General features: G+C 37.1%; 3 protein-coding genes and 1 pseudogene across 3 annotated transcripts; 3 read left to right on the top strand and 1 right to left on the bottom strand.

Annotated features, from left to right (window-relative positions):
• Window positions 1-5315: 5315 nt before the first annotated feature.
• Window positions 5316-6264, top strand: LOC147928633 (uncharacterized). Its single transcript, XM_087486224.1, has 2 exons — window positions 5316-5801; window positions 5914-6264. The coding sequence occupies exons 1-2, from the start codon at window positions 5316-5318 to the stop codon at window positions 6262-6264; spliced, it is 837 nt and encodes a 278-aa protein (XP_087342350.1).
• A 3236-nt stretch (window positions 6265-9500) lies between these two features.
• LOC147928632 (uncharacterized) lies at window positions 9501-10441 on the top strand. The gene is made up of 3 exons (XM_087486223.1): window positions 9501-9761; window positions 9876-10006; window positions 10126-10441. The coding sequence occupies exons 1-3, from the start codon at window positions 9501-9503 to the stop codon at window positions 10439-10441; spliced, it is 708 nt and encodes a 235-aa protein (XP_087342349.1).
• A 1049-nt stretch (window positions 10442-11490) lies between these two features.
• Window positions 11491-15169, top strand: LOC109128871 (uncharacterized; annotated as a pseudogene).
• Window positions 15170-21767: 6598 nt separating this feature from the next.
• On the bottom strand, window positions 21768-26912 carry LOC104742213 (triacylglycerol lipase OBL1-like). The gene is made up of 6 exons (XM_010463182.3): window positions 26188-26912; window positions 25556-25749; window positions 25221-25254; window positions 23303-23438; window positions 22734-23205; window positions 21768-22256 (listed from the first exon to the last, which is right to left on the bottom strand). Exons 1-6 carry the CDS (start codon window positions 26501-26503, stop codon window positions 21972-21974), a joined length of 1437 nt encoding a protein of 478 aa, XP_010461484.2. The 5' UTR covers window positions 26504-26912; the 3' UTR covers window positions 21768-21971.
• Between the last annotated feature and the right edge of the window lie 1061 nt (window positions 26913-27973).

Raw genomic sequence — 27973 nt, 5'->3', positions numbered from 1 at the left:
ACTCCCTTTTTGATTTTTTTGGCATAGGAGATTTGAGTTTTGATTTCAGTTTCTTTAAAACACATGTGGTGTTTGGTTTATGAGGTTTCTTGCTTCCTGGGTTGTGGTTAGTTTTAATGGTTCTGTAGACAAACAACGGTTTCATCAGAATCAGCATTCAGTATTGGATCTAGAGTGTTGACACCATACAAAAATAGGTTGCTTCCTAAAAATGTCCATGCATTACTTTGCACTTGCAACTGGCTGAGAGGTTTTGCAGAATTTGAAGGTACCATAGAAGATAGTGATGACAATGGTTATGAAAATGCTAGAAAGACAACAAGTTCAGGGGTGGAGAGTTCAAGAATAGGAGACTCAAGTGTGTCATGAAACAATGAAAGGTATGATCCCTCAAATGTAAGTGTTTGCCTCAAATTCTGCTGCTTAGTTTCTTTTTATTGATAAAGATTGGTTTGCCGAGATACTCATGTGCACATCTGAACTTGTGTTGAACCCAGAAGGATCTTATAATTGTTGTGATTTTGAAACTCAAAGTTGCCTCCTCTCATTAACCTATTATTGTTTTCTTGTTAACCCTAGGAGGAGGCACAAGCTATCAAAGCAACAGGCAAGGCTTGGTACCAGACTATGATATTTAGGCAAAGATTTTGGTTATCTTATTAAAATATATGTTTTGTCTTTTCTTATAAGCTTTATTGCGGTTCAAAATGATTTTTACATCTGTATTTTACATCTGTATTTTGTCTTTAATCATCATCAGTATTTTTACAGTAAAACTAAATTAATATTGAGTTTTATGAGCTTATATGGGTCTAAATAGGTTTATGGTTAAGACATATCTAAATCGGCAAAAATAAATGGGGTTTAAACTTAAATGGGTTTATATGGGTTTAATGTCAAATGGGCTGGGTTTTATATGAGTTGGGTTTAAATGGGGTGGGTATGCCCATATTAACAATACTAACTCCAAGCATGGCAGACAGCTGTTCCTTTACCTGTACCACTGATTTAGTCTCAAGTTTCACGAGCTCTACCACTACCTGACGCTATACCTGCAAACACTCCTCTTGCTCCAGAACCTGGTCCAGAAATAGTCTCGGTTCAGCCTGAGCCAGAGCTGACAACAGTCGCTGAAGAACAACAACACGATAATCTTCATCATCATCATGATAATCTTCATCCCATGACTACTCGAGCTAAGTCAAGAATCCACAAGCCAAACAGCTGAACTGATTGAAGAACCAAAGTCTATCACTGTGTATGTTCTTCTTACATCCAAGTATAGTGTAGAAAAACCTAAGTCTATCACTGCTGCTCTAAAACATCCTAGATGGATCCAAGCTGTTGATGATGAGCTCACTACAATACATATGCTTCATACCTGGGATCTAGTTCCACTAGAGGAAGAAATGAATATCTTGGGTGCAAGTGGGTCTTTAAAACCAAGCTGCGACCTGATGGCTCTGTTGACAAACTCAAAGGTAGGCTCGTAGCCAAGGGGTTTGACCAAGAAGAAGGTTTAGACTATCTTGAGACCTATAGTTCGGTGGTGAGAACATCAACCATACGCATGGTGCTTGATGTCGCTACAGCAAAAGGTTGGAACATCAAGCAACTAGATGTGTCCAACGCCTTTCTCCATGGAAAACTAGAAGAACCTGTCTTCATGTCACAACCTCCAGGATTCGTCGATCCTAACCATCCGACATATGTCTGCAAATTGACAAAAGCTCTTTACGGCTTTAAGCAGGCACCTAGAGCATGGTTCAACACATTCAGCAACTACCTGATTGACTTTGGCTTTGTTTGCAGCAAGTCAGATCCCTCTCTATTCACCTATCACCAAAATGGAGAGTCACTAGTCCTTCTTATGTACGTTGACGACATCCTTCTCACTAGAAGTCCAGAATCATTGATTAAAGCCCTCATTGACAGCCTTAACAACCGCTTCTCAAATCTTGGACCACCTATATACTTCCTTGGTATTGAGATACAGTCTCATTTGGGTGGAATGTTTCTTCATCAGACTGCTTATGCAAAAGACATCCTGCATCAAGTTGCTATGTCGGATTGCAACCCCATGCCCACTCCTCTCCCTGAACGTCTCGACAAACTGAATATGGAGCCTTTTCCAGAACCCACCTACTTCAGAAGCCTAGCTGGTAAGCTTCAATATCTCACTATTACTAGACCAGAATACAATAAGCAGTTAACTTTGTCTGTCAAAGGATGCACTCCCCCACTGTCTCTGATTTTGGTCTCCTCAATCGAATACTTCGTTATCTCAAGGGGATTCTTCATCTTGGTCTTCATATCAGGAAGCACTCTGATATGTCTCTATCAGCCTACAGCGATAGTGACTATGGTGGATGCAAGCATACTCGCCGCTCTACAACAAGGTTCTGTACGTTCACTGGACCAAATCTCATCTTCTGGTCGGCTAAAAGACAGTCAACAGTACCAAGTTCCTCTACCAAAGCTGAATATAGAGCACTAATCGCAGCTGCTCATGAAATTTAATGGCGCTCCTTTCTGCTTCGTGATCTTAGTGTTGTTCAACCGAAATTGACACCAATTCGATGTGAAAATCTCTCAGCTGTTTATCTCAGCGCCAATACAGCTCTCCACAATCGTCCAAGCATTTTGATACCGACTATCACTTCATCCGTGATTAGGTAGCTCTGGGACTTATCGAAACAATCCATGTTCCGGCATACCTGCAACTGGCCGACATCTTCATGAAGTCCTTGCCACGGCGTGACTTCGATCATCTCCGGTTCAAACTTGGTGTAGCTGGACCACCCACTCCAAGTTTGCGGGAGGGTGTGAGCAACATAAGTCCAAAACAACATCAAGTCCAACTGAAGATGTCAGGCCCAACTGAAAAGTCCACAACCAAGCTTCTGTTGCAAAAGAAGACAAAAGCTGTACCTGCAAAAGCAGAGAGGTCGGAGACGAAGACGACACTCCTTGTTCAAAAACAATATGACTACCTCTCATCCGTTAGTGATGACTAAGCACCTTTACAGCTGTGGTGCCTTAAGCGAAGACAAGAGAAGTCTAGAATGTTCTTGGTTTTGTATATAACCCTCTAATCCTACATATTGTAAAGATTAATTGCGTGAATAAGAAAATACAAAGTTTTATACCTTTGTCAAGGTTTTCTCACTTTTTCCTAGGGAGTAGGGACTCTGCTAAGGATTGGGCTCCTCAGGTTTGGTTTAAAGGCTTAACCCCAGAGCATGTTTTCAACTTTTGGATCGCCAACCTTGATAGGGTTGCTCTATACCCACCATGGCCAGGTTGGCCTCTTAGGTTAGGGATTGCAAGTGTCTAGCTCTTGTTGTCTCTGTTATGGTTCCGTCGAAACAAGGCTACATGTCTTCATTGAATATCATTACACCCAAGTGATATGGACCTCCATATTCTGTAGGCCTAGAGTACCGTCTAACTCCATGTTTAACAGATGGGCTTCAATGAACAATGATGGATTGGCAAAAATCAGAAACCTTAGATAGTTACCTCTCCTCAAACGCTTCGTCTATTGATTTTTCACGCTTTGGTTTACACTGTTTGGAAGCAGAGTAATAACGTGTTGCATAATAAGATCAGGAATTTAGGATACCACCGCTTAGCATCTTTAAGGACGTAGACGGGCAAATCATCAACTCAATCACCGCAAGGAAGCATCTGAAAAATGTACAAAAATCTCATACCACTTTGGCTACGCTAAAGAATCCTTCTTTTTCCTACCCATGAGTTTGTTTTTATTGTTTCCTTGGTTTTTCATCTTTTTTACAGGGAACAATCTCTTAGGTCTTTCATTATGAAACACCTAACTTTCATTTACGTTTTTACTATCTTAGCAAAAAACATATATTTAATGTTTTCCGGATGTTCATGAAATCCCGTGTTATAGGCATATATAAAAAAACATAGCATAGTGACTAGCTTTCGCGACCTATATAGATGACGTGCAGAAGAGCAAGGCGGAGTTTCAAACTTTTACTTTGACTTTAATTCCAGTAATAAAGTGGATTTGTTAGCACGAAATTCTGGTGCTTTACCGCAAATAGTTTTGTATGCAAATAGGATAACCAAACCTTTCTAATAATATAAATTTTTGACAAAAAAAACAAATCAGATTCTCGATTTCTCACTATTTTGTTAGGCCAACCTCGAACGTATTATTTTCGAATCTGATTTGTATCTAATGAATATGGAGTTTATTGTATTATTTTCGAATTTGATCTAATGAATCTGAGAATTAGTTAAAGGTGTATTTTACATTTATATATTTAATTTGTTATTAAAAATATTATAGTATAACCAAAAAAATTTATGCGTATATAAAGTATTCTCTTTTTTTTTGTAGAAATATCTTTGTTTTTTTGTAATTTCTAATTTTTTTTTTGTAATTTCAAGAATATTTTGTTGTTTTTGTTCTCAAACAAAAAAATTACCCATTTCAAATTTTGCAAGTACAATAGTTTTCCTAAAAATTAGGAAATCTACAAAAAGAACTCACTTTGATAGAAGAAAAGTAATTGACCTTGTATTTATAATTAGCTAATATTATTGTAATTATTAATTTGTTGCTTAATTTAGTTTGAGAATAAAGATATGTTTTATTTACCTTTCTCAAAAAAAAAGAGATCAAAGCAATCCTTTTGAATTTGGAATTTCTTATATATGTGATGACAAAATGTCGAAATCTAATTGGTTAATGTTTTTACACTTCCGAAACTTTATCATAAGGGTATAGTTTATTTGAAAAACAAAAATATATTGCTTTGTTTAAATAAATGTGAATGTATGTATATCACGTCCCGAGACTTGAGAGGAAGAAACACTCTTTTTCACTTAAGACCCTCTTTCTAAACTAGTGTCTTTCATTAGGGATAGAATAGAAACTGACTGGAGTAAAAACACTCTCCCTTTCGACCTTCCAACCGGTTTACGCGTGCTTTGTATATTTTCACCAAGCTTATCATAAAGGGAACTAGGGTTCTTCAGTTTACTTTGTGTGTAGTTTATCTTTGGGTAGAAATTTCAATACTGTTGGGGTATTTTCGGTTGTGTTTAAGGTTTGGGTATTAGAATTTCAGGATAAAAAAGCTAAAGTTTCGTGTTTGGGTTTTAGATCTCAAATCTAGAATTTCGTCGGTTATGTCTTCTGCTATGGATAGAGCGTCCATGGCTATGTCTTTGGAAGAAGAAGATACTAGGAGATCCCTAACTTACCGCAGTTTTCATCATGTGAATAAAATGCTTTAAGCTTGGTTGGCAGAACTCTAAATCCCGATTGTCAACCGATGGATCAGCTGATCCGGAATATGCCTCGCAAATGGCAAAAGCTAGGAAGGACTAGAGGAGTTGCCCTGTCGAAGGAAAGATTCCAGGTCTTCTTTACGTCGGAGCATGACCTAGGGGAGGTGCTTGAGAAAGGGGTCCATAACTTCAATGAGTGGACGATAGTGGTAGATCGGTGGTACGAGAATCCTCCAGATAATTACCTGCAGTTCACGCCTTTGTGGATTCAGATGTGGAACCTTCCAATTAATTTCTATACAAAGAAGGCGCTTACGGCCTTAGGAGAAATAATTGGGCAGGTTACAGAGGTTGCGTTTGATGCCGAGAAGCCTCAGCTTCAAGACTATATCAGGGTTAAGGTATTATTTGATGTTTTGAGGCCTTTGAGAAGATCAAAGATAGTCAACTTGCCTAATGGGGGATCGACTTCTGTTAATTTTGAGTATGAAGACTTCTGTGGATTTGATCAGCTTCAAGACTATATCAGGGTTAAGACTGCTACGGATTGATAAAGTGAAGACTTCTGTGGGAGAAGTGGAGAGAGATTTGTTTGCTCAGAAATCAATCTTGAGATTGGAGCCTCTACCTTTCTTCCATTAGGATGTCAATAAAGGAAAAGGTAGAGTTTTCATCTATGATCTCGCTGGGGATTCGGAAAAGGAAAGGATGGGAAAATCTATGGTGAACGATAAATACCAAGCAGTAGGTGAGGATAGAATGTGGTTAGTGGAGAAGGAACAAGGGGGAATACAAGAAGCCTCTCAAATTGCTTTAGTCTTATCTCAACCACCGCAGAAGAATCCAACGGTTTATGGAGCCTGCCTCAATGAAGCTGGTTCCTCTAGGATTGTTATCACAATTCAACGGTTTATGGAAGTAGCTCCTTTGTGGCTGGTTACTCCGGGATTGAGAATGCCAAAGAGAAGGCAAAGGGCAGAAAGAGACCGATGAAAAATGTCAGAAAGCCAAAACTATCCAAAAAAGCTTCAGAGAAGAATGAGGTGGATATAAGGGATGGGTTACAGCTGGGTTTATTGGTGAAAAGAAAAGCAGATTATGAGGATACAAGCACTGCAAAACAATCAAAGCATAATCCTCAAGAGGTGGTCCCAAAGGGGGGACTGTCTACTTTCCAATGAGCGTAATAAGCTGGAATTGTCAAGGATTGGGACGGTCTCATGACTTGACAATTCCTCGTCTAAAGGAGATGCGTAAAAATCATGTCTCGGAGATGTTGTTCTTGATGGAAACAATGCATAGGCGAGATGTACTGGTGGACTTACAAGAGTGGATGGGGTATGATCGTGTATATACGGTAGATCCGATAGGGAAGTGTGGAGGCTTGGCTTTGTTTTGGAAGAGTAGTGTAACGGTGTACTTTTTGTTTGTGGATAAGAATTTGTTGGATGCTCAAGTACAGTTTGGAGCTTTCAACTTTATTGTTTCGTGTGTTTATGGAGATCTTGATAAAAAGAAAAGAGCTCATGTATGGGAAATGTTATCCAAGATTGGGATTGGAAGAAGAGACAGATGATGTATGTTTGGGGACTTCAATGATCTGATGCCTAATGGAGAAAAGAATGGGGGCCTAGAAGATGTGATAATGAGTTTTTACCATTCAATGACATGCTGAGAGTGTGCGATATGACAAAATTACCTAGTATTGGAAATCGTTTCACGTGGGCAGGCAGAAGAGGAGACCATTGGGTCCAGTGCAGATTAGATAGGGTTTTGGCGATAAAGATTTCTTAAAACATTTCCATGTGGCTAATCAAGCATTTCTAGATATGAGGGGATCAGATCACAGACCGGTTTTGATAAAGCTCATGGCATCTCAAAATTCTTATAGAGGACAATTTAGGTTTGACTAGAGGTTCCTCTTTAAAGAAGATGTCAAGAGAACAATTCTTAGTACTTGGAATAAGAGGAGAGTTGGTCTCTGTGTTTCGTTTGCTGAAAGATTGCGAGACTGCAGGAAAGCTTTAAGTGCTTGGAAGAAGAAAAATTTATTGAACTCGCAAGACAAAATACTGTTGCTAGAAGCCGAATTGGAGAAAGAGCAATCAAAGGTCTGGCCTACTCTACAAAAGATTCATAGGCTAAAATGGGATTTAGTAGAAGACTACCGTGAGGAGGAGGCTTATTGGAAGCAAAAAAGTAGGCAGAAGTGAATGAGAAGTGGGAACAGAAACACAAAATTATTTCATGCTTCAGTTAAAGAGAATAGACAAAGGAAGAGGATCGAGAAATTGAGAGATATTAATGGGAACCTCCAAGTGTCGGAAGCTACAAAGGGTGAAGTTGCTATAGCTTACTTCTAGAAATCTCTTTACCTCGTCAAACCCTGCTAGTTTCCAAGAGTGGTTTAATGGCATGGAACCAAGGGTATCAGAAGGGATGAATGCGTGCTTAATTTCAAAAGTTGAGGCTCTGGAGATATATGATGCGTTGTTCTCTATAAATCCGGTTAAGACTCCCAGAGCTGATGGCATGTCTGCTCTTTTCTACCAACAGTATTGGCAAACGGTAGGACCTCAGGTCATTAGAGAAGTTCAGAAATTTTTCGAAGAGGGTATAATGCCGACTGATTGGAATTATACACATTTATGCCTGATTCCCAAGACGAATCATCCCACAGAGATGGCTAATCTCAGGCCTATAAGCTTGTGTTCAGTGTTGTATAAGATCATTGCCAAGATTATGGTGAAACGGTTGCAGCCATTTCTCCCAGAGATAGTTTCAGAGACTCAATCTGCATTTGTACCTAAAAGACTCATTACAGACAATATTTTGGTGGCTCATAGTGTAAAGGTGCACCCTCAGATGTCTGTAGAATTCATGGCGGTTAAATCGGATATGCCCAAAGCGTATGATCGAGTGGAGTGGAGTTATATAAGAAGCTTGATGATTGCTTTGGGTTTTCATCGGAAATGGGTTGATTGGATTATGGTATGTGTATCCTCTGTTACGTATTCGGTATTGATTAATGACTTCCCGTTTGGGATGATGACTCCGTAGAGAGGATTGAGACGGGGGGATCCGCTATCCCCGTTCCTCTTTGTTTTGTGCACAGAAGGACTGACATATCTACTCAATAAAGCTCAAGGTGAAGGAACTTTGGAAGGCATGCAATTCTCAGAGGAAGGTCCAGTTATTCATCACCTTCTCTTTGCTGACGACAGCCTGTTCCTTTGTAAAGCTACTCAGGATCAAAGTCTGGTGTTACAAAATATCTTGAAGGTATATGGGGATGCCACGGGGCAGAAGATTAATCTGAATAAATCCTCCATCACCTTTGGCAGTAGAGTTCCAGATCCCATCAAAACATCTATACAAGCGATTTTAGGTATTGAGGTAGAGGGTGGAACGGGATCGTATTTGGGGCTCCCAGAATGTTTTAGTGGATCAAAATAGAGATGCTGAGTTATCTAAAGGAGAGACTGAAAGGCAAGTTATCGGGGTGGCATTCTCGGTGTTTATCTCAAGGAGGCAAGGAGGTTCTTCTAAAGTTTGTTACCCTATGTATGCCAGTGTTTGCTATGTCCTGTTTTAAACTCCAAAAAAAAACTTGTGAAAAATTGGAAAGTGCGATGGCGGCTTTTTGGTGGAGCTCAGGAGAACATGCAAGAAAAATTCATTGGCAGAGCTGGGAAAGATTATCTCTAAATAAGGATCATGGAGGAATGGGGTTTAGGGATATCCAATTATTAAATCAATCTTTGTTAGCCAAACAAGCATGGCGGTTGCTTCAGGATCAAAATTGTCTTTTGTCTCGGCTAATTAAGAGCAGATATTATGAAGAGACATCTTTCTTAGAAGCTACCATGGGCCAACGACCCTCCTTTGCTTGGAGAAGCATTTTTTCAAGGAGAGATCTGCTCACTAAAGGTTTGGTTAAAAGAGTTGGCAATGGTGCCTCTATGTTTGTTTGGATCGATCCATGGAAAGAAGATAATGGTCTCAGAGCTCCGTGGAGAAAGAATCAATTTTTTGACATCGGGTTAAAGATCAGTGATATTCTGGATCCAATGACTGGCTTTTGGTATGGAGAGATACTTGAGGATCTCTTCTTTCCTCAAGATATCCCTAGAATCAAGGCCATCTAACCTCTAGTAACTCAAGAAAAGATTTTTTACGTTTGGAAGCACAATAAAAGTGGAGATTTCTCAGTGAAGTCGGCGTATTGGATGGCTTACCAGATCAAGAATAAGGATTTAATCTTGGAGGTAACAGAGCAACCATCGACCCTGGACTTAAAAAAGTTGATGTGGAAAATACAAACAGATCCAAAAATAAAGGTGTTCTTATGGAAAGTCCTTAGTGGTGCAATTCCAGTAGCTGAGGCTCTGAATGGGAGAGGTTTGAGAGTGGATGAGACGTGTCAAGTGTGTGGACAAAGTGGAGAATCGATCAATCATACGCTCTTCTTGTGCCCGAAAGCGCGACAGGTATAGGCCCTATCAGATTTCCTGTCTCCTATTTATGGTTTTCATAATGGATCAGTGTTCTCCAGTATGTAAAATTTGCTGGAAAATAAAGACAATAGAGGGTGGCCTACACAGTTAAGAAAAACCTTCCCGTGGATCTTATGGAGAATATGGACCAATAGGAACTCTCTTAACTTTGAAGGGAAACTCTACAATGCAGCAGAGACTGTGGAGAATATGGACCAAAGTGTGGAAGTACAAGGGGAGTCTTAAGTAGAAAAGATCTTTCGGTCACTCATAGGAGTGAAGAACGATTAGTTGACACTTGGAAAAAGCCACCTCAAAATTGGCTTAAGTGTAATGTTGGAGCTTTGTGGTCAAATAGGAATCAATTTGCAGGAGGAGCATGGGTGTTAAAAGATGACAGAGGAGTAGTTATGCTACATATTAGGAGAAACTTTGCTAATATTCGTTCCAAGGAAGATGCTATGCTCTGTTGTGTTTTGTGGGCTATGGAGAGTATGGCTAGCCATAAAGTTGACAATATCATTTTCGCTTGCTCGGATAAAGTTCTCGTGAATGCGGTGCTCAGACCGCGGGCGTGGCCTTCCTTTAAACCACAGATAGTAGCGTTAAAAAGATTTGTGGTACCTTTTTTGGACTGGAAAATGGTAGAAGAGAAGTCTGCAGCAAACAGATGAGCAAACCTTATTTCTCAAAGTGTGACTAATGATATGAGAAGCCAATCTTATGTAGCTGCTGGCCTCCGCTCTGGTTACAATGGCTCTTCACTGAAGAGAAGGGTTTGTCCCCTGTTTGAAAAGGCAGAATGATAAGAGTACTAAGTGTCCAAAGGCTTTTGGTGGATTAGAGAAATAGTGATGGTTTTTTGTGAAGGTGCCTTTGAAATTAGTAACAAAGTTTTTGTGAAAACCCCACATAACGTTTTGTGTTGGAGGTTTCTTGTATAGCTAACTAGGGTTGGGAAGACTGGGTGCTCTTTAGCATTTGTAAACCTTTGGTTTCACGGTTGAAGTAATGTAATTACAGATGACAAAAAACAAATATTGCTTTGTTTAAAAAACAAAATGATGGCAATGTGAGAGAACGACTGAGAGAGTTAGAAAGATCTACCACACAGCAAAGACGCATCTGAACAAAAGAAAGAAAAAACTCAAAGCCTTGTTATGAGTGATGTGGAAATTTGGATGTCAAAAAGTCAAAACAAAATAATGTTCACTACAAGAAAATAGTCAATTTGCAACGGAAATCTGCGACAGCATTACGCCCTCGCAAATTTGTGACGGCTTTGCGAGTAATTTACTAGAAACACGAGGGTACTTGCAATTCTCTCGCAAAATTTGCGACGGCAAAATCTCTCGCAAATTTGCGAGGGAGTTAATACAGTTTTGTGAGTCCGCGAATATTCCTCGCAACTCCCGTAGCAAATTTGCGAGAGAGTTGCAAGGGACGATGATGTCGGCAGCCACGTTTTCCCTGAGTGTAATTGTTTTGTTGGCAAAATAGTAAAACCCTCGCAAATCCCTTACATCCTCGCAAATCCCTTGAAAATTTCTCTAGCAAATCCATAGCAGTTATTTTTAGTAAGCCTATAAATAGCAAGTTCATGACCCATGGAAACCACAACACAAAACACTTGCAACAAAAACACTTTTACTACCAAAAAAAATCTTGTGAAAGAAAAAAAGGCTGAAAAAAAAAGGCCTAAAAACTTTTAAATTCTATAATAATGTTTGGAGGCGGGCATCATGAGATATACACAATGCGACAGTGGATGTACAATCACAGAGATCCGGAGACCGGTGATGTGACGAGAGAGTTTTGTGATGGATTGCACGCTTTCATGTACTAGGCGACAAACCAAGACTTTGCTCGTGAAAATGGTACAATATTTTGTCCATGTCCTAAGTGTTGCAACGATAAATATTTGGAATTTAATCTAGTTAAGAAGCATCTTTATAATAGACGATTTCTGCCAAATTACTATGTATGGCTTCGTCATGGAGAGGGTTGTAGCAGTAATGTTGGAAGTAGTAGTATGAATTATGCTGTTGATCAACCTAGTAATTATTGGCATCAAGAATCTGATCAATTTGGTTTTTATGGGTATAATGAGGAAAATAGATTTCATGATATGGTTAATGATGCATTTCATGAAACTACTGCTGCATTTCCTGAGAATAATACAGAAGAACCCAACGTAGATGCACAACGTTTTTATGCTATGTTAGATGCTGTAAATCAACCTATCTACGATGGATGTAGAGAGGGCATTATAAGTTATCATTGGCATCTAGGATGATGACAATTAAAGTTGATAATAACTTAAGTGAGAATTGCATGGATTTTTGGGCTGAACTCATTAAAGAGTATTTGCCAGCTGATAATGTCTCGGCTGAGAACTACTATAAAATACAGAAGTTGGTTGCGAGTCTTGGATTACCATCTGAAATGATTGATGTGTGCGTTGACTATTGCATGATTTTTTGGAAAGATGATGCTAAGTTTCAGGAATGTCGGTTTTACAGGAAGCTGGGATATCAGCCTACTCAAAGAAGGACGCGAGTGCCGTATAAACGGATGTGGTACTTTCCTGTTGCTGGTAGATTGAAACGCCTATACCAATCAAAACAGACTGCAGCGGCAATGAGATGGCATGCATAACATTTTACTCAAGAAGGAGAAATTACACACCCATCTGATGCAAAGGCGTGGAAACATTTTCAATCGGTATATCCTGACTTTGCTCAAGAGTGTAGGAATGTTTATCTTGGGTTGTGTACAGATGGTTTTAGTCCAATTGGTATGTCAGGGAGGCAGTATTCTTTATGGCATGTTATATTGACGCCATGCAATCTTCCTCCATATATGTGTATGCAAAGCGAATTTTTGTTCTTGAGTATTTTGGTACCAGGTCCAAAGCATCCAAAGCGAGCTCTAGATATCTTCTTGCAACCTCTGATTCATGATCTGAAGCAATTGTGGTATGAAGGTGTTCAGACGTTTGATTCGTCGCGAAAACATAATTTCAATATGCGGGCAGTGCTAATGTGGACGATTAGTGACTTCCCTGCATACGGAATGTTATCTGGGTGGAAAACACACGGAAGATTATCATGTCCTTATTGTATGGATCGTACCGATGCATTTCAGTTAAAGTATGGGCGAAAACCTTTTTGGTTTGATTGTCATCGTAGGTTTCTTCCCTTGCATCATCCGTACCGGAAGAACAAGAAGTTGTTTAGAAAGAACAAAGTTGTGCGTGTTCCTCCACCAACTTATGTCTCTGGAAATGATTTGTTTGAGCATATTGATTACTATGGCGCTCAAGAAACATGTAAATGTGGGGGTAACTATCACACACCAGCAAACGTGCCAGATGGATATGGAAGCCCTCACAATTGGCACAAGCAGAGTATTTTATGGGAGCTTCCAGATTGGAAAGATCTTCTATTGCAGCACAACCTTGACGTGATGCACATCGAGAAAAACTTTTTTGATAATTTCATCATTACGCTTCTGAATGTGCAGGGTAAAACAAAAGATAGCAGGAGATCTAGGTTAGATTTGGCGGAAATATGCGCAAGGATCGATTTACATCTTACAAGAGATGGGAAATTACCATTACCCCAATTTTGATTGTCAGTAGAGGCTAAGAAGGTGTTATTCGAGTGGATTAAATCTGAAGTGAAGTTTTCAGATGGATTTGTCTCAAAATTTTCAAGATGTGTAGAGCAAGGCCAAAAATTTTCAGGTATGAAGAGCCACGATTGTCATGTCTTCATGCAACGGCTACTACCATTTATATTTCTTGAGCTCTTGCCAACAAACTTTCATGAAGCTATTTATATATTGATAAACTAATTCACCCACGAATTTATTATACATTGGTTTATAGGTATCGGAGTTTTTTTCCGGGACTTATGCAATAGAACATTGACCAGTGATGGCATAGAGCAGTTACAAGATAATATTCCAGTGTTAATTTGTAACTTGGAGAAAATCTTTCCCCCTGCTTTTTTTGACATGATGGAACATCTTCCAATCCATCTACCACATGAAACTGATCTTGGTGGGCCAGTGCAATTTCGCTGGATGTATCCTTTTGAGCGGTTTATGAAATCTCTTAAAAGAAAGGCCAAAAATCTTGCTAGAGTTGAGGGGTCGATAGTCGCCGGGAGTTTAACCGAGGAAACGTCTCACTTCACATCAAACTACTTTAGCCCCACCGTGAGAACCAATAAAACACGTACTTGATGATATGATGACGGAGGCGTTGCACCTACATATAATGTTCCTGATGTTCCAGATATCTTTGCTTAGATAGGAAGACTTGCTGGAAAGTTAAAGGAAGTTTGGTGGGAAGATCATAGCTATTGTCGAGCAGCTCACAATTACATCTTGAGGAATCTAGATTATGTTCAACCTTTTGAAAGGTATTCTTTTTAAAAAACTAAAATTAATTTTATTTTCTAAGATAACGAACTAACATATCTCTATTTTTTTAGACTTTTTGAAATGCAGATTCGTGAAGCATATCCTAATTTAGAAGAATCTGACTATGAGGCTTACAAAGAGCGGGATTTCGCTAATTGGTTAAAATACTATGTAAGTATATATATGAAATAAATTTAAACTATATATGTATTATAGTTTAAAATTTAAATAAACTTATGGTCTAAATATCTTATTTCTTTATATAGGTTCAGAATGGATGTGGAAATGAACCCTTGCCTCTTTGGTTGCATGAGCTCGTTCAAGAACCAAGAGCGAAGATCACTACTGCGCCGATGTACTTTACTCGCGGTTATATTTTTCATACGTACGCACATGGAAGTCGCAAAGCTACAGCAAATTATGGAATCTATGTACAAGCTGGTGATAGCGATTTCTATGGCATTTTGCAACAAATATTAGAAGTTGATTATCCAGACCTTCTGAATCTGAGATGCGTACTTTTCAAGTGTAACTGGTACGATCCATCGGCCCGAGGCGTGCGAGTAAATAATTGGGGAGTTGTCAATGTGAATGCGAACAGATCATACCCCAAATTTAATCCTTTCATCCTAGCATCACAAGCACAACAAATGAGCTTTCTTCCCTATCCTCGTTTAAGGCCAAGACGTGAACTGTGGTTATCAGTCATTAAAATTAATCCTCGAGGTCGTATAATCGGGTTAGTTGATGATCAAGTCGTGTTGCAACAAGAAAGAGTCGGTGAAATTTCCATTCCAAACATGTCAACAGAAGATGTTATCCACATTGATCCACAAAACAGGCAAGTTGAAGATGTTGATGATGTTTCTGAAGAAGAGGGTGAATTAGACGAATTAGAAGAGTTCGATGATGGAGAAGATTCTAATGATGATAATGTAATTTCTAGTAGTTCAGAAAATGAATCTGGTTGACCAATTGTAGTTTTTGTTGTTTTTTTCCCTTTAAAAAAAAAGATTTATTAATTTGTGATGGATTTGCGTTGGAATTACGAGTGGATGCTCAAGGTCTCGTAAGGTCGTCATAATTCCCTCGCAAAAGCCTATACCCTAAACATTATTTGCGAGGGACTTACGACGATACCTTGAACATTTAAATATTGCGAGGGATTTGCGATTGATTTGCTAGTGATTTGCGAGTCACTAGCGAGGGAATCTTGCTAGTTCTCGCAAATACGTCGTTACTCCCTCGCAAATTATATACCCTAAACACTAAATGCTCAAACCCTAAGCTTTTGCACATTGCAATGGATTTTTGTGTATCAATGTGGATAACATGTTCTTTTGATATGTTTGCAATGGAAATTTTAACATCTTTCAAGTTGCAACACAACTTGATCATCAACCCTAACATGATGATCCACTAAACCCTAAAGTAGAAGATGTTGATGATGTATTTGAAGAAGAGCTTGAATTAGAAGAATTTGAATTGTCTGACGATGGAGAAGATTCTAATGATGATAATGGAATTTCTAGTAGTTAAGAAGATGAATTTGCCAGTGCAATTGTGGTTTTTCTTGTGTTTTTTTCAAAAAATATTTATCGATTTGCGAGGGATTTGCGATAGATATGCGAGGGAATGCTTGCAAGGTCTCGCAAATTCGTCGTTAATCCCTCGCAAAATCCTAAACCCTAAACACAACTGGAGTCTAGCTTATCCCTCGCAATATTTAAGTATTTGCAAGGGATTTGCGAGGGATCCCTAGGTAATCCCTCTGATAACATCATTATTTTACCCATTTTAGCAATAGTTTTAGTATGCATTTAGGAAGAATTTAGTATGATTTCAAGACTTTAAGGTCTATTATCAAATATTTTAGGTTTCAAGAAGGTTTGACAGGTTTTATAGCAAAAAGGACCAAAAGACAAGGAAAATACGTTTTAGGAAAGATTCAGAGCTTTACAGTACAGGCAACTTTTAAAGAACTTATACAACTCACATTTCGACGTACTTGGTGTCTGTGGAAAGCTAAGAGAGTCATCTTTTCCCTAGCGGTGGAATCAAGTCAATACATTCAAGCTGCAGTAAGTTATGCCCGATTTACCTAGACGTATTATAAACCAACGTAAGGAGAACCATCAAGCCAATGGGCTTTTTTGAAGGCCTGACCAGCGACCACCACGGTGGCCCAGTCCAAGTCTTCACCATGTTCTAGAACATTCCTACGCCGCCCCTTGTCCTGCACTCAAGAAGAAAAGATGTTTCCACCCTTACAAAACCTTAAACCTAGACAAAACTCTATAAATACTCTTCTAAGCCCTAGGGTTTAGTGTGTGCACATTTTGGAGCAGCCAAGAGATCACGACCAGAGGAGCAGCCAACGATCTGAAGCCCTCTCGCGTCCCTCTCTTTGAAGCTTTGAGATCCACCAACTCTTTTCCATTCTATTTGCTTTGTTCTTTATTTCTAAAGGAAGAAGATCCTTACAACTTTGTTTGACAACCATTGAAGTAATATCTAAATCTCTTTTCTCGATTTATTCTTTTATGTTTATGAGTTTTTTAAACCTTGCTTTGATGATTCCCTTAAACATGCTAGAGTAGTTTTCTAGTTGGCTTTAAAGGGATCAAAGGGGGGAGATGATCTTAGTTTAGGTGGCAATTTTTAGGATTTGTTAGATTTATATCTTGTTTATTCTATACTTTAATTCTAAGTCTTTGCTTAATGCTTTAAGTTAGCCTCATGAACTAACTATGATCTAAAGTGTGTGTGCTTTGCCAAAAGCTTGCATGTGTGCTTGACCTAGCTTAGATGTGTGAGGAGTCATAGAAAGCACATATCCCTTACCTATGAAATTTCATGGATTAGAATCGAACCTATTTTAAATGCTTTGATCTATGCGTCGTTGCCTGCGACAGTTGAGTAACGGAGTGTAGAGATCTTAGACGGTTAGCTTGTGAACTATAAGTTAACGGTTCATTCATGTTTCGTAGTCCGATCTTTAGATAAACAAACTAATCCTAAACTTTCCTAGATAGATAGATCATCAAACTCCCGCGATTTCTCTTGATGCCCAACGCTTGTTTTATTATTTTTACTTGCTTTTATTTTCGTTTATTTGCTTACTACAACCGTGACACTAAAACTCCCATTTTATTGAGTCCTAGCCTTACATCTCTTCCGACGGATTCTCTAAACAACAACTCTCTCTCTGTGGGATCGATCCTTAAATACTACTACCGATTAGCTGTGCACTTTCAGCCGTCGTGTGGTCTTTTAAGGTAAAAGATTTTGAAGTGAAAAACCACACACATCACCCTCGCAAAATCCTAAACCCTACACACAACTGGATTTTAGCTTATCTCTCGCAAATATTTAATATGTTGCGAGGGATTTGCGAGTGATCCTAGTTAATCCCTCGCAAATCGTAAATCCTACACAACTGGAGTCTAGCTTATATTGCGAGGGATTTGCGAGTGACCTTCGTTAATCCCTCGCAAATCATAAACCCTGAACACCAGTAGCCTCGCAAATCTCTCACCATATTTAATAAGTGCGACATAGTTGCGAGGGCGCATAGGTAATCCCTCGCAAATTTTGCGAGAGATTTGCGAGTTTCCAAAAAGTCTATATATACAAACTCAATCAAGTTTGAGCGAAGCTCAAACCAGTCGCCGACAAAACCTCATCTTCTTCTTCCTCCTCCGATCAAACCATCTTCTTCCTCTTCCGATTTGGTTCTTCCTCCTCTGATCAAACTATCTTCTTCCTCTTCTGATCTGGTTCTTCCTCTGATCAAACCCTAGTCTTCTTCCTCTTCCGATATGCTTTTCTCGTCTTCCGATCTTCTTCAATAGCAAACCCTAATTTCTCGTCTTCCGATCTTCTTCTTCAATCCCATTTTGAAAGGTATAAACCCTAATCTAATCCAATTTTGATTTTGTTTTGTATTTGGTTTTGATTTCGTCTTGTAGAAACCTAATCTCGTTTTAATTTCGTTTTTTATAAACCCTAATCTCGTTTTGTTTTGGTTTTGTATTTGATTTTGATTTTGTTTTGTATAAACCCTAATCTCCTTTTAATTGGGTTTTGATTTCATTTTGTATAAACCCTAATTTAATTTTCGTTTTTATTTGGTTTTGATTTCCTTATGTATAAACCCTAATTTCGTTTATAAACCCTAATTTGGTTTTAATTTCGATTTTGATCTATGCATGTTACTGATAATACCACTTTGTATTAATTACTAATTTTGATTTCGATTTTCTTTTGTTATAGATTTTTGGAGGCAACGATTACACAAAATTCCTGACGGATCAAGGTTTAACCTCTCCCACTGCTTCTAATCGTCGCGGTCCCTCTGGTTCTAACAACACAAACCCCGATTCTCACAATAACCGCCGTGCAACCTCGCAACCCCTGGCTGTGACGCCTCTTTCTAATACGCCTTCACCATCTCATTCGCATGGTGGCACTGCGCCGAACCCTGACATTACTGCATCTCAACCCGCGCGTTCCTCCTCTACAGTCATGTCCCAACATCTCAACAACCTGACTTTGGAGGAGTTACTCGATAGTCCTGGACGATTTGGTTTAACTAAACTAGATCCTCGCCGACCTCCGAGAAATCTGTGGTAAGTTTGTTTTATGTTTTTAATTTGATAATATAATTAAAAAGTTTTATTTGTATGGATTCTGAAAGTTGTATTTCTTTTGAAGGTTTGACCAAGACTCCTCTGTTGCGGCTACTGTTCAAAGCATATTTGAAAGAGATTTCAAAGAGCCCCATGCCAATTGGACACAGACGCCGACTGCAGTGGTAGACCGTTGGTATGAAACGTTTGCGGTAAGTCAAGTCTCTTTGTTTGCTATTTTCAATATGTTTTCTTTGCCTTAATAAATATAGACTAATACTTTTTTTTTTTTGCAAGCAAATATACAATTGGGATTGTTGCATAAATGATAGAGTGAGGCAAGAGTTTAAGGACAAGTTGAAGGACAGGATGTGTGATCAAGTGTCACGGTGGAAGTTAAAGTGGAAGCTTAAAGGTGATGAGGAAAAACCTCGGTGGATTGATCCTCCAGTATGGGCTGGTCTTGTTCGGTATTGGCTTGATCCAAAATCAGAAATCAAGAGAAACCACAGTCGGAATGCTCGCTATCATGATCCGGATGGCACCGGGATATACAAGCACTGTTCAGGCCAAACGTCGTTTAAAGCCCGTGCTCGAAAGCATGTAAGTCCGTTAAGTTTTTTTTTTCTTATAATTATGCCTTCTGAACTCTTTTATTTGTTATAACTAATCAATGTCTTTTTTTTTCAAGTCTGAGATCACTGGTGAGCTAACTCCGGATTTTCTACGAATCTTAGAAGACACTCCTCAAAAACCGGATGGCTCATTTACTGATGGCAAGTCTGAGTCCGTGTTCAATGAGGTGTCGTCCAAGATTCAAGAGTTGGAATCTGAGCTGTGTACAGGGGATAATGGAGAGAGTTCTGCTTCTGGTGGGGTGCCCATTCATATCAAAAACAAAATTTACACTGAGGTAAGTTTCAAATTTGAAGTTCTGTTGGTTTTTTAAATACTCTATATTGAACTGATGGTTGAACTGTGTTGTTAAGTTTACTAATGATTGTATTTCTAATGATTTTGTGATATCTTGCGTTTGTTTTGTTTGAACTGTTGAACTGTTATCATTGTTTTGAACTGTTGGTTTTAAATACTCTATGGTTGAACTGTTACCATTGTTTTGTTTGTGATAATTTGTGATTCTTGTGTATGTGATATCTTTGATGGTTTGTATTTTATAACTTGTGATTCTTTTATATGTCATAACTTGCAATTGTTTTGTGATATTTTTGATTGTTTTGTATGTGATAACTTGCGATTCTGTTTGTTGTTTTGTTGTTAGGTTGCTCCGAAGAAGAAAACAGGATTTTTGGGGTTGGTTCGCTGCAGTTTGAAGCGTCCTCTACCAGTAGCGGTCCACCACCTCCGTCTCCAGCTAATGATCCGGTTATATTAGCTCAGAAACTTGCTGCAGCTGAGGAGTTTATCCAAACCCAGACACAAAGAATGCATAGCTACGATGCATACTTCAACTACCTCGCCGAAAAAAATCATGAGTTTGCTGCCAAGTTCCGGAACCCGACCAACCAACAAGCGACCAACCTAGAAGGCACCAACCTAGAAGGCACCAACCCAGAGGGCACTATCCCAGATGGCACCAACCCAGATGGCAACACCGGTGAAACGGGAGAAACTGGTAGCCAAACTGGGACCAGAAACGTGACCTCTCTCTCTCAATCCTTTTAAAAACTCTTTTCTCGCTGATTATATCCCCTGTGAGGGAAAAACTAAAACACAACGTCTTTTTGTAATATTTATGTTTTATTTTATTTAGAATTTTATTTCTTGATTTTCAATTCTGTTCTTTATTTTATTTAGAATTTTATTTGTCGATTTTAAATTCACAACAAAATATCAAACATAATGATTTAAATTAAGTATCAATTCTGTTCTTTTTTTTTTTAATTTATGCACAACAATTTGCGAGGGATGTACTATGGCAATGTTGCAACGTATTTGCTAGAGACAAATTCGTCGCAAATTGCTTCACAGTTGCGAGTACAAAATCCCTCGCAATGTGCATTACATCCGCGAGGAAAGTAATCCCTCGCAAATTGCGTATTGTTTGCGAGAAAAATAATACCTCGCAATGTGCGTTACATCCGCGAGGAAGATAGTCCTTCGCAAATTGCGTGTCGTTTGCGAGGAAATTATTCCCTCACAATTTACGTGAGATTTGCGAGGGATTAGCGATGTTACCCATTTTGCGAGACACGATTTGCGAGGAACGGTTGTATCTCGCAAATCCTTTGCTATTATCGATTTGCGAGGGATTTATGATATATTCTTCCATCGCAAATTGACTGTTTTCTTGTAGTGGTTCTACATTATAATTAGTTGAATTGGAAGCAGTAATTAAAAATATAGACGAAAGGGCTATACCCATTTTCTACACGCCTTACCAATCAAGACTAAAGTCTAGAGAGTCGATCATTACATTTTAGTTTTAATTTTCTATTGTGTATATGTCAAATAAAATTTGTAATAATTTAGGATGATTCCACAATTAGATAGATATCATTGTAACGCCATGCCTATATATACATTAGGCATCATGTCAGCGTAAGACCCACCAGTCCACCACATAAAAGAGGCATCGCATTTTTAGCCAAAAAAAGAGAGGCATATCGCATATATACATCGATTTTCATTGAAAGATCTACCACATATAACGAAGAGAAGAATCTCAAGGAGACCAGGACATGACCTTCTATAATTTATTTGCCACCCAAAAAAAGATAATTTATTCTCTAATCAATCTTGCAAGATTCAGGTGCAATTTTACTACCATTACCATGTGTATAAAGGGGTTAATTATTTTATTTTACTTATGTATAATCACTCGATTCAAAACTTAGAAATTGTATGTAGGAAAACGAAATTAAATGGAGATAGTGTGGTGACCAAAAATAAAATAAACAAAAGGTGACAGTGTAATCCATGAGAAATACTTTGTACCTGGTTCTATCTTATTCTAATTCAGAACTTGAAGAAAGGTAGATATATAGTGTTAACAACGTACATATGGTATAAAGAAACTCACACATACACAAGACATATAATAGATAATAAATTAAAGCTCTTGTACAATTATTGAACTCATTAAGAGCAGATAAAGTGGGTAGGATTATTCAATTTGCAATATTCAAGCAATGAGGGCAAGTTTATCCTCAGGAGTAGTAGTAGTAGGAGGTCGAACCAAGCCTCCTAAACGTGTGGAGTTGACATAGTCAAATGGGAAATGGTTAGAGCCACCAGGGATTATTATTCCCAAAATCCTAACCGACCTCATCATCCAATTCTCTTTGTACTCTTTACCTTTCCAAAGCTGTAATATGAAACTCCTTATAAACTCCCACAAACCAATCAACAGCTTCGGTATTAACCACAACAAGTTGAAGTAGTTCGCATTCGGTGCATCTTCTCTTACCTAATCAGCGTAAACATTCATGATTATGCACCAATAATGAATATAAAAAGGACCAATCTAGAAAAAAATGCTAAAAACGTGTAAACTAAAAAATAGACTATTTTTATATAAAAAATAAGAAATACAGTTTTCGGATTTAGGATCTAATTTTTGAATTTTAGCTTTATATATAGAGAATTAGGGTTTAAGATTTAATTACAGACGTACTACTTTGTTAACTTTTTAAAATACGGACCAAGTTGTAATTAGTTTTAGTAAAAAATATTGCCTAATTTAGTCTCTTAAAAGAAAAAAAAGACAATTAGGAAACTAAACATAGATAAGTTGTCAATCTCAGGTGAAAATGGACAATTCTTTAAAAAGAAAAATTTAAAGTTTCTTCATGTCACCTTTAAATATTCTTTTTTTTTTTACGTCTTTTTAAATAATTTAGCAAGAAAAAAAACAAATAATTGGATTGAGGCTACTTTAATTTACCTTTCCTTTGTAAAGACTGTTGAACCAATTGCAAGGTCCATAGTGCTTGTATGAGAACAAAATCTTGTCATCAAAAGGCACTCTAGGCACAACATCATTGTTATAGACAAATCTCTCATACTCTATCCCATGCTTTTTCACGACATCCTTCATAAACTCCCCAAAGTCTTCATCTCCTACACGTGGCTGTCCAAACGTGTAGACTCCCTCTAGCTTATCTAGCAGCTCATCCTCACCGTGAATCGCTAGGATCGCCGGAAAAAGAGCAGCTAGTGCTCCCCCGAGACTGTGACCTGTTAGAATAAACTTAAGGTTCTTGTCTTTGGCAAGCTTGTCCCTAAGCATCTGTCTGATGGTGTAGTAAGCATATTGGTGTAGGAGACTTAGGTTTTCCTTGGGCCATCCATTTTTTTGGAGGCCTAAAGCTCTCGAGAACCCTGCGTGGACTTTGCCAACGTTCTTCATCTCGTACCTAATTTAAAATTTGGAAGTATATATGAATTAATAAGAGTGACTATGTATTGATGTAGACGGTAGACCTATATATAGAACGTATATATAGTACGTACCAAGAGACGTCCAGATCAGTGCACCAATCAGCAGTCTCGAAAGGTTCAGTTCCTCTGAAGCTGATGACGATGAGGTTTGGGTTGGTGCTCGACGTCTTAAACACGAAGGCTTGCGTCAATTTACTTTCTTGGAAAGCTGACCACAGAAATACAAACTTAGAATTTAGGGATTTTTCAAATGTTATTTATATATTCAAACTATTTCAAGGTTATGCATAAATACATAAATATATATCGAGAAGTAAATTTGATGATGTCTGAATAGAAAAGATAGTAACACTTATAAGATCTTTTTAGAAAAGAAAAAGAAAACAAGAATTTTAGAATCAATAATTGCATGGAAAAAAATATATATTATTGACGTTAATCGATATAACTTTTATGTTTAATCGCTAAAGTAACGATTAATTTTGAAGAGAAAAAGTTACTATTTTTTTTTCCTTTTTTTCTGTAAATTGATCTACTATAATATTCTTAGAAAAAAAATCGAACTACTATCATGCAGCATTTGACTTTAAGAATCTTAGCTGCTAAACTCGGACAAAACACGTGACTTAGATTTTGGGTCACCAGTTTTGTTCTTATTATATTTGTTCTCTCTTTTTTTTTTTTTTTTGGAATCTTATATTTGTTCTCTTGAGAATTAAGACATGATAAAGAAAAAGGTTAAACAAAAATTACAACAAACATATTATCCAATTCTGTTAGAATATTAGCCACAGATGCACCAGACTAACAAATAAAATCATAAAAAAATATTTTTAAAATAATATGTTAACTTAAGTTCATACGTTCTATGCAGAGATTAAAATTTTGAAAATAAAATAAAATTATAAACTTCTAATATTCGGAAATTTATTTTTTAATATACTATATACGAAAGGTTAACGAATACTTATATATATATATATATATATATATATATATATATCCTAATTAAAATTTAAAAGACTATGTAGCCTAAGAAATTTTACTATCATCATCGGTATATATATTATTATAATTGGAGTTTAAATTTTGTAGAATATGTATGTAAGTTATATACTAAATAAATCTACATACTATCTTTATAGATCCGTGGATACTCAGATCTTAATTTTAAACATCTTTAAATTTTGATAAATTTAGTCCCACAGTTATTGACTTACTCCTAATCTTAATTAAAATTTATGCCTCCTAAACTTTAACTGGGATTCCAACAAATAAACGTACTCGTAGAAAATGAGTTGATCTAGCAATATTTTAACTATATTATTAATTTAAATAGTAAACTTGTTAGATGGTTAATTTAAATGCAATCTAAAAAAGTTCTATCACTAAAACTGAAGACACTTGTACTTGTTATTTCTATTCTACATTCATTAAATATGCATCTATTATTTATCCGACAGATGACACATTTATAATCAGTAGGGTCTCTTGCATAGTTGGCATTCATTTTTGTACAACTCGATATGGAACATAGAGAGACCTATTTGGCTATTTGACATTTATAAGCATCATGATGATGATCTCGTAGACTTGTTTCTGTCGTATTATCAAAATTGAGAAAATGAAAGCCATTTATATGATTTTTTTTTCATTGGAAAACTGAAAGATCTTTACGTTTTGCTTTTATTTTTCTTTCCTTTTCTTTGATAAAAGTTTTAACTTGACGTCTCTCTCTTTTTTTTTTTTTTCATCCTACTACGAGTATGCTTGTCCTACGTAGAAACTTCAAGGTTGTGTTTTCTATATGGACGATTAAAATGATTTAACTGGCTTTAATTATTTATACACCAAAAGAAGTTAAATTAAGCCAAAATCGCACACAGATAGTGCCCTAAAGAAATCTTACTCTGAAATGGGAAAATAATAACATTTCCTAAAGAAATATAAAAAATAGCTGGTACCGAAAAAAAAATAGCTTTTAACTTACCGTTGTAAAAGTCGTAGTTACCCACCAAGTCCAACTGCATCACAGGATAGAAACCACACAGTGAGAGTGCGACGTAAAACAAACGTACATGAAAGTAAAGTACATTAATTTACCGTGTTTATAATTTAATTTGATTATTAGCCATGAGAAACAAAACGCAAAGGTTTTTGTATATGATAAGAAAGATCTAGAGAATGAAAAAGTTTATTAGATTTTTATACTTTATGGATGTTTATTTTTTTCTCCAATAATAAGAAGGATTATTTATACTGATGAGAGTATAAGACAGATAACCCTAATTAAAAGAAGGAGAAGAAGAGGAGAATGAAGTTAACCTTCCAAGTGTTCTTGACGACGGATATGATGAAAGGTTTGCTCTCATAAGCGATCTTAGAAGCCATCATTGATAGCATCGCCTTGTATTCGACGGTACCAACATTTATCTTCTCGTCAAGTTCAACTCTTCGATCTGAGCATCCTATAAACGACGTATATGCCGCGGATGATTTATCAGGCTTCACCAGCTTTCCTGTAACAAGTTCGAGCCTTTGAGTTAGTCCTGTAAAAATACTTGTGAAACACCATCCACAAAAACCAAAATATATAGTTGGATTAGTTTGTCTCAAAATTTGAATAGTGTTCTTAAGACCTTATAGGAGATTAAACTCTGTTTTTCTTTTTTAACCAAACTAAGTTCTTGATTAAATATTGTTAAATCGTTTTGGGTTTTGATATGTGCTATATCGTCTTGCATGTAGAATTTTCGGTCTGTCTCGAATCCGTTTGATTTGAGGTAATTAGTGTCATTGGTCCTCCTTGTCCAAAAGTCCATGGGGAATATTAATATGTGGAACTCTATATGATTTTACATATCTAAATTTTGTTGGGATACTTTATATCACATGCACGAAAAGGAAGGGAAAAAAACTGAATAAGTAAAGGTAAACTATATTGTTAGATTTCTCACCTGTCAAAAGGTTTAGTATCATCTTGAAGAAGCCACCATTTGCCGTAAGAAGATTGAGCGAATACGTTAGAAAACCACCTAGGATCGCTACGGGTTTTCTTAAGAGCATTAAAACCTTCTGAAGCAAAATGGCCAACACAATGATCCATCGACTCGTAAAACTTCTCCGGAAACTTTTCAGCGTATCCGGAGGAGAATCGATGAATCTTGCGCTGGTTAGGTTGGAGGAAAACAAAAGAAGGAGATCAAGAAAACTTGCTTTGGTCGGATCGACCAGAAAATAATTATTGCATACTTTCATATTGGTTTTCGACATTCTCACAATATGAAAGGAAGAAACAAAATTTGCTCAAAAATAAGAAGAAAGAATAAGTGACTATGGTTGATTTGTGAGTCATGCAACCTAGAGTGTGGCTACGTATATATAGTGCTAGTAATTATTAGGATCATAATATTTTTATTCTTTAACTTTATAGTAGAGCCAATCATACAGCGCCGTGTGGTAAAAAAAAGCCTAAGTTGTTTTTCACGTGCGAATTAATATTCTATATAAAAATGATCGATTCACATTTAAACCTAATCGTTCTGTCTTTTTTGTTTTTAAAACGAAAAATGTCCGAATAAAGTGAAAAACTGGTCGGTAAGATAATATAACACACAAACATGATACATATGTGCGAGTTACTAGTCCTGGAACATGGAAGTTGACTACTATCGATCGAATTATTATTGATTTCACTATTATCTGTATGAAGATATAACCTAAGCTGCTGCTACATCAGATTGATCTGCGTAAGATAGCATTGGTGGCAGCTGTCTGCGATAATGATTGAATTTCCATTTTGAGCCCAAAACGATCTTTCCGGTTATAATATGTATGTTTGTTGTAAAATGAAATAATAATAGACATATGATAACGATGACTTTGTTACTATCATGAGACAGTAGTAAATTGAAATTAAAAGTGAAAACGAACACTCCTTTTCTTTGCCCATGGTTGCCCATGCAGCCATGCCCATTTCTTTTGCTTAGCTAACCGCCCATCACTTTGAATATTCACTTTTTACAGACCATTTTTGTGAACACTCAACAGATTTGGAAAGAATTGTTTTTTTTTGTGGTAAAAAAGCTCGTCGGCGTTTTAACTGCGCATTTAAATAAATTCAATTTGATCGGAGCCTTGTAGTGGTAGTTAGGGCAGCTCCACCGTCAGTTTTTGAAAGGGGTAGGTATCTTAACATTAAAAAAGGAAGAATGGTAAAAATTGGAAAAAGAGAGAAACGATCGGTTCTTTATCTAGATACCCTCTTTTGCCACTTGTTCATTTATAACGGATCCAATTATTGTAACAGTTTCAAATTTAATTATATTACTAAACTATATTAAATATAATATTAAAATACTGTTAAATCTGAACAAAATAATATTAATATTTTATTATAATAACAAAGTAATAGGTATCTTAATTATAAGATTAAATTTTGAGGTATACTTTTTGTTTTTGAACCATATATATGTTGACATGTGTATCTAGATTTTTTATTGGTATTTTAGAAGTTTTTAATTAAGAAGGTCATCTACCTTTCTCTTTTCATGTCCAAAAAAAAACCACATTTCTCTTTTTATGTCCAAAAAAAACTTCCTCTCTTTTCATGTAAAAAAAAAAAAGTCTATCTTCCTCTCCTCTTTATTTTTCCTTTTTCTTTTGATGCTAAAATATGCTCAACGTACCATTTGATAAGTCACATGTAATGAATTCAGGTATCCTTTATTAGGTTAAAAATGT

Source organism: Camelina sativa, chromosome 14, assembly GCF_030686135.1.
Source record: "Camelina sativa cultivar CO46 ecotype springtype chromosome 14, ASM3068613v1".
In the NCBI taxonomy this organism is placed as follows: domain Eukaryota; kingdom Viridiplantae; phylum Streptophyta; class Magnoliopsida; order Brassicales; family Brassicaceae; genus Camelina; species Camelina sativa.
The sequence above is the reverse complement of the archived record's forward strand: the minus strand, read 5'-3'. Positions and strand labels throughout refer to the sequence as shown.